The following is a 6,261-nucleotide window of genomic DNA, read 5'->3' on the forward strand; positions in this document are numbered from 1 at the left end:
TATTTGTACCCCGGGGTAAAAATAATATAGGGTCTCTAAGGACTCAAATGATCTTCCTGATTCTTTTGGAACCCAATATTTGTACACCCCCCCCCCCCTAAATGGCACGTAGTTTGGGTACAATCCCTAAGATCGAAGTATCCAATAAATGATGAAAAAATACAACCCAACTTTTTTTAACCATAACATTTACAAGATTTGGCAAGGTACACAAAATTTTGGCAACAGAGCCACACATAGTATCACAGTTCAGTTTCAGCAAGTCTATACACATATACGTGAAAGTAAATAATACAGAAAGGACACATTCTTTTCTTCTCAAAAAACTGAAATCTTCGTTCTTGGAACATGTATTAGATCATCATCTAAGGTAAGTAATGTCTGGAAAGGAGGGAAAAGGGTCATAATTGAGTCGATGAGCGAAAGGAATGTAAAGGAACCACCAACCAATGAGAAATACTACATGCAAGAAAGGTGAAATGTACACACCATGAATGAGAAGAACATACTAATTGCTGACAAAAAGTGCCAAATATCATGCCTGTCATAGAAATCTAAAATTTGACATGGCTCATTATAGGCACGTGATTGAGCAGGAGTCACCTGGGAATTAAATTTGTCAGTGTTTTCAAATAGTGAAAAAGAGTTCCATGTAAAAATAATGAGCACTTACCGCCCATGACGTGGACTTGCGGAGGAAAAAATTAAGAGATGCTCCCCACCCTGCAGTAGCCAGGATTAGGTAGGCAATAGGCTGGAGTAAAAGTCTCTCGCCACACAGGTACTTCATAATTATGTAGAAAATGGTGTACAGCATCAAGTTAGCCATAAAAATTGCTAGTAGGTATGTACCAAAACTGTTATCAAGATGATAAATCCAGACAGCAGCAACAAGTGCCCAGTTGAACATATTTCCTGAACAAAATGTAAATTGGTAGAAATTATACCTAGGGTTTGAGTACATACATCCAATGGTGAAAATTTTCATGAATAGTACCTAAAATGAGAAGAACCAGCCTACTTCTGTATCTTGGTTTAAAGAATGCACATGGATTAGGAATTATCTCTCTAAAAATTAAATTCCATGCTCGTTGAACCATGGAGAAACCTGGAGAGGAGATCAAAGAAAATCAGAATGAGATTGCACTGTTATTGGGGGGGGGGGGGGGGAGCAACACCACAGCTTAATGTTTATTGATACTTACCAAAACGCATCCTACCCATATAGTATATCTCACCAGATAACCATAGGCATGTTAACACATGGAGCACTGAAAATGCTGCCCAAAAGCCCTTTGTTCCAGTTAAAATGCCAGCCATTCCCACCAGAATAACTAATGCAAGTACACCAAAAGTTGCATAAGCACTTGCATTGATGTCTGGATGTCGTGTGTGATAAATTTTTAACATACAAAGCATTGCAATAACGTACATAAAACTGGTATCTAGGGAGGTGGGGGGAAAGAGAGAGAAAAAGTTATTCTATGTATACAGTCCAAGGTAATTACACTTGTAAAAATGTTTTCAGAATTAAAAGGCATGTGTGATGTGCTTACCAAACTGGAAATTAGAATGGTTGGGGCAGACATGATAACAACCACTAAGGACACCTTCCATCATCAAAGCTGTACCCATAGCATAAAGCAATCCAAAATGATGAGGAATACCCAGCTGTTCAAGAAAGGTTGTTAAAGATTAGTCAATTCAGAAAACTCAAATTTTTTTGTAAACAGACGTGCAAAATTCAAAAAATATTTTGAGTTTATTACCTCTCTTAAATCAGGTCTCTGGATAGTTGCATTATAGTGCATTCTATCTCTTCGGTAAACAAGCAAAACAAACAACAGGCCCAAAAGAACATAGCCGATGTTTGAAAACACATGATTAAAGTCACTCAAAAGTCCCAACGGATAAGAACAAAGAAAATTATAATAGCATAAATCCTGATTGCCAGTTTGCTGAAGAACCTGTAATGTGGAAGAAACTTTGGTAATAAGTGAACAAAAAAAATAAAAAAAAATGTTGGTACTATGAATACTCAGAAATACTGACCATTTGAGAGGACACAACCAACTGTACAACAGGTAAAACATAAAATGTCGCAACAGTTAAAAGGCTTCCAACATACATCATTGACTTTCTCTGTAAAGATTTGTGAGGTTTACGTGCAAGGTCACAGACATACAAATGTCTCTTCGAACTGTAAGAAAGAATCCCTCAAGTTCAATTACACAAAAACATACAAATAAAAATTTACAATTTAGATGTCTTACAGAATCACATCCTTATCTGTGCTTGCATCGTCCAAATGATCATACGTAGCAATCAATTCTTCATCCGCAATATCATCAGGGATTTCTATAAAAAGAAGAATGATGCAAGTCCAACGACACAATCTTAAATTAAACTTCACCCTCAACTGAAATCTAATTTCATAATTCATAACAATTAAATACCATCGGTCTGAAAAGTAGAATCATTTCCAGATGTTGAGGCCAAACTTCTTCTTGACCTACTGAGTGATGATCCCTGATCTGAGGTAGACGCTACAATTGTATCAGCCTGAACAGATGTTGCATTTACAAGTTCATTGATGAAGTCAGGACTATTCCGATTACTAAACAGAAGAAGACAGGCATTACAAGAACTATCCATAGCAGAGTAATCATTCATTGTCTGTCAACCTCTGTATCCCATACTCACGTTAAATAATATGCCAGACATAAAAATACAGCCAAAGCATAAAATGAAGCATAGAAAAAGAAAGCGGCCATTGTTGCACTGATGTATTCTGTATAACTAACAGTTGACTGAAATGAAAATGTGACATTTTTACTTCGCACAGATACAGAGGAAATCTTCCCTGTGCAATCATAGTCATCTCCTTTCACCACAAAAACAATGTAGAATCCATCAGGGAAAAGATCACGCTGAAAATAAAAGGAAAAATTGATACAACAACTTGATGTAGTGTATACTGCACATGTAGTAATAAGTATTTGTGCATACAGTGAGGGTAATGCCACCTCGTGAATTGACTGTTTGTCGGTATCCTTCAAACTGCACTGTTCGCTCCAAATCAAAGACAGGACACTGTGAAAGGTAAAACATTCCATTCCAGCAGTACAGTAATGACAAAAACAAGTAAAGATTTTAAAAATCCTCACACATAACTTTACACTTACACTGATATTTTGAATTGAAACAACCATACACACTTCATCGTCTGAGTCAACTCGAAGAACTACTGATTTGGATGCATTTTTTGCTTTAGACCAGTTAAACTGATAAAATCTTGGCTCACTGGGACTGACGGGGACTAGTTCCCTAGTATCACTGGCACTACAAAAGAATTTAGAATAGTAATAATATTATCTTATTATATTACTATAAAGTAAAATTGAGATACATTATAGAAAACAAATAATTACGTAACAATGAAGTCTGGAACAATTTCCACTTTTAGGAAAAATGGAACATCTACAAGAGATGATGTTGCAATATTTATGATTACTTCTTCTTCACTCGGAACCGAACCATGAAGAAGAAAGGATTGACTTTTATAATGTGGCATCATTAAATTGACATCTCGGTAATTACTGTTAGGACAAAGAGTCCTCGATGTTGTATGATATTCCACTCTGAAATAAAGCCAGTGTAACTTAATATTGTTTTAGTTGCAGAGATTTAGAAGAAATCAACCAGGAAAATTTTACTTACACATTACTTTTAGTTGGCACCATAAGGGGAAGCTGCCAAGATAAAACCCCTTTAGCCTGCCTTAACACGACTAATACTGGATGAGTACTTGTGGCATCTGAACAACCTACTGTCACTCGAGCAGGTCGAGAATCATTGGACAGGGTCTGAAGTAGCAATTATGAAAATTATCCAAATGTAGCATGTTACGAACTGTCACAACGTAGTTCGTGATCGAAACGAAGTCATCGAAACTAACAACTTCAAAGCTAGGTTAGTGTTCGTACACTTTTACACGATGCCGAACTAAAAGGACTCACCTTCTTAATTTTAAATTCAAACAAATACTCAGTGGTTGAATTAACATGAAAGTCAGAATAGTTATGGTTCACTGCAGCATCGTTAATCACAATGGGCACTAATCCACTATTATTTTGAGAGTTCTCATAATAAAACAGGGCAACCGAAAATTGGATGCTTAGTGAAAAGGCCAAAAGGCGACCCCAGAATGACATATTGCCGATGTGTTTTTCAACTGGCCATGCCAATCTGGTGGCCTATTCAGGCGAGCAATATACCCCAACTGATCAGAAAGTTACGCATGTACGGGCATTTGGCAGTTCATGAGCAGACCACCTATCAGCTGGCTGCTGTCAAGCAGTGCGAGGAGGGGGAAGGGAGGACGCAGGTTTGCCAATAACATCCATCGGGAGAAAGAACGCAAAGTGTAGGTGTAGGTGAAATTGTAAACGGAAAATTAACTTCGAAGCCTGCAAAGAAGTGATGCTCATTTACTTGATATTAATAGAGAGGCAGTCGTCAGCAACAATATGTGCTTGGTTCATAAAAGGCTGGCATTGGCATTTGAATGGCACCCCGACTTCCCTTTTGGCCTAAGCGTAAGTATATAGGCACGGTGGGCACGGCACCGTGGAAGTACCGAACGTTTTCAGCCGCACCTTGGCCGCAGTGAACAGAAGGGGGAAAATAAATAACTGGAAGCCCTGCTAGAGGAGTTGTAAATTTATTACCTATTTATTTATTATATATTGAGTGACATCTGTTAAGACATGTGCCAAGCAAATAGGAGAATGAAACAAAGAATATTTCAATGCTGATGAATGTTATTGCACATTATTCAAACAAAGTTGTAACAAGGTTCTATCCAGAGCACGATAGTAACTAAATTTAATTTATTATAGGGTGCGAGGATCAGCTGGCAGGTCAGCCTTGGTGACCGGCGGCAGAGGATCAATAAGCGCCTGCAACAGAACATTAAAAAGGGATAAGTTCAGCGGTAACGATGAAATTGAATGGGCGCGGATCCCCCTTACGATTTTCCGAGCTAAGGCAGCCTTATGCGGCCACAACCGAAAAACCCGCGTGGAGGAGGAAACGCCGAGTACTCGACTGCGGTGTCCGCGTCATCGTTAACAGATAAGCGAGTCACTATTGGCACTGATAGGCGGCCAAGCCAGGGCCATTCGTCGGACCCGACAACCCTAAACGACTTCACCATTGAAGTATTTCTCAGTAGGTATAATTTTAATTGAAAGATGACTTACGTGCAGCATGGAGGCGGTGAAAGTCACGATGCCGACGGCTAGGACGATGTTGGCCTTGGCGTTCTTCTTGTCATAGTCTGCCTGCCAGGAGCCCTTGGGGACGGGAAGGACGTCGTATGTGGGCCTCTGCCATGTCTCGATGCTGGACATGTTTCGGGCTGCAACAAGCAAGACAGTAGTTATTTGCCTGAGCTGTACACTGTGGCGCTCGGCCACTGCTAGGGGCCGCTCGGCCCGGCCGGAGAGAGACTGCACTTGAGCGGAGCGCTCAGAAAAAGTGCAAGAGACTTGAATCATGAAATGTAGAGATAGATATGAGAAAAAAACCGGAGGCCCGGAAAGCTAATAGCCACTACAAAGCTTCCCTGTCTGCTGCGGACAGCTATGTGAAGCGCATCTGATACATTTGGTCCGTCCGCCACGTTGGGGAAGACAAGCCTGCCCCCCCCCCCTTTTTCACCGGCCGATTTTAGTAACAGATTGCTCCGTGAGCACGCCGGGCGCGGTTACACTACCCTGCAGCAGTTACTTTTCTGTCGTATTTTTCTCCTATTACTCTTTTTCCAAACGGCTGCCGGACTGCCCAGCCCGGCCCAGCGCGGCCGCCGCATATTTGCCCCGAGCTAGCAGCGCGGGCCGGGCCCTTATCTCCGACTCACACAGAGGCACTTCCTCGGCTTCCGTCGGGAAGTCCTGCGCCCAACAAAAGAACACCAGCGCCGCATCCACTCGGCCCTCGCGGCCACCCAACCCCACGAGTCTCACGCCCCTCCCAGACCAGCCGCGTCCCCGCGCCGCTAGTTTCAAATCGCGGCCATTTGAATAAACGCTGCCCGCGGCAAAAGGAGTGCAGGGCACAGGCCGCAGGCGCCTGGGGGGGTGACGTAGGCAGCGCCGTGCTACACGCGCGCGCCACGTGCCTGCCCACCTCGCAGGCGCCTGGAGGGGTGACGTAGGCAGCGCCGTGCTACACGCGCGCGCCACGGGCCTGCCCACC

At 42.0% G+C, this 6,261-nt stretch overlaps 3 protein-coding genes across 3 annotated transcripts in view; 1 reads left to right on the forward strand and 2 right to left on the reverse strand.

Moving 5' to 3' along the window:
• The window catches only part of LOC113206598 (40S ribosomal protein S23), a 29,505-nt gene that overhangs the window by 3,022 nt on the left and 20,222 nt on the right, over window positions 1-6,261 (forward strand). The gene's annotated exons all lie outside the window — the stretch shown is intronic.
• LOC113206597 (SID1 transmembrane family member 1) lies at window positions 150-4,342 on the reverse strand. Its single transcript, XM_026422748.2, has 16 exons — window positions 4,020-4,342; window positions 3,721-3,866; window positions 3,432-3,641; window positions 3,186-3,342; window positions 3,010-3,093; window positions 2,704-2,930; window positions 2,457-2,617; window positions 2,274-2,358; window positions 2,053-2,200; window positions 1,770-1,967; window positions 1,557-1,671; window positions 1,206-1,445; window positions 998-1,108; window positions 674-915; window positions 490-603; window positions 150-381 (listed from the first exon to the last, which is right to left on the reverse strand). The coding sequence occupies exons 1-16, from the start codon at window positions 4,212-4,214 to the stop codon at window positions 319-321; spliced, it is 2,496 nt and encodes an 831-aa protein (XP_026278533.1). The 5' UTR covers window positions 4,215-4,342; the 3' UTR covers window positions 150-318.
• LOC127750029 (uncharacterized) overlaps window positions 4,708-6,261 on the reverse strand; it is a 13,048-nt gene continuing 11,494 nt past the window's right edge. Inside the window, exons 2-3 of the mRNA XM_052270448.1 lie at window positions 5,265-5,422; window positions 4,708-4,961 (exon numbers count right to left, since the gene is read on the reverse strand). Of these exons, the coding sequence (XP_052126408.1) occupies window positions 4,896-4,961; window positions 5,265-5,422 (224 nt within the window). The 3' untranslated portion in view covers window positions 4,708-4,895. The remainder of the gene's footprint in view (window positions 4,962-5,264; window positions 5,423-6,261) is intronic.

Source organism: Frankliniella occidentalis, unplaced genomic scaffold (genome assembly GCF_000697945.3).
Source record: "Frankliniella occidentalis isolate FOCC.00 unplaced genomic scaffold, Focc_3.1 Scaffold124, whole genome shotgun sequence".
NCBI lineage: Eukaryota > Metazoa > Arthropoda > Insecta > Thysanoptera > Thripidae > Frankliniella > Frankliniella occidentalis.

Bases quoted from the DNA above. Each gene is read 5' to 3' on its own strand.
- LOC113206597 (XM_026422748.2), bottom strand. From the start codon at position 4,214: ATGTCATTCTGGGGTCGCCTTTTGGCCTTTTCACTAAGCATCCAATTT. The intron at 3,343-3,431 runs GTAATTATTTGT...ATTCTTTTGTAG, and splicing joins GTTCCAGACTTCATTGTTAC to TGCCAGTGATACTAGGGAAC. The intron at 2,201-2,273 runs GTAAGACATCTA...TCTTTCTTACAG, and splicing joins ACAGATAAGGATGTGATTCT to TTCGAAGAGACATTTGTATG.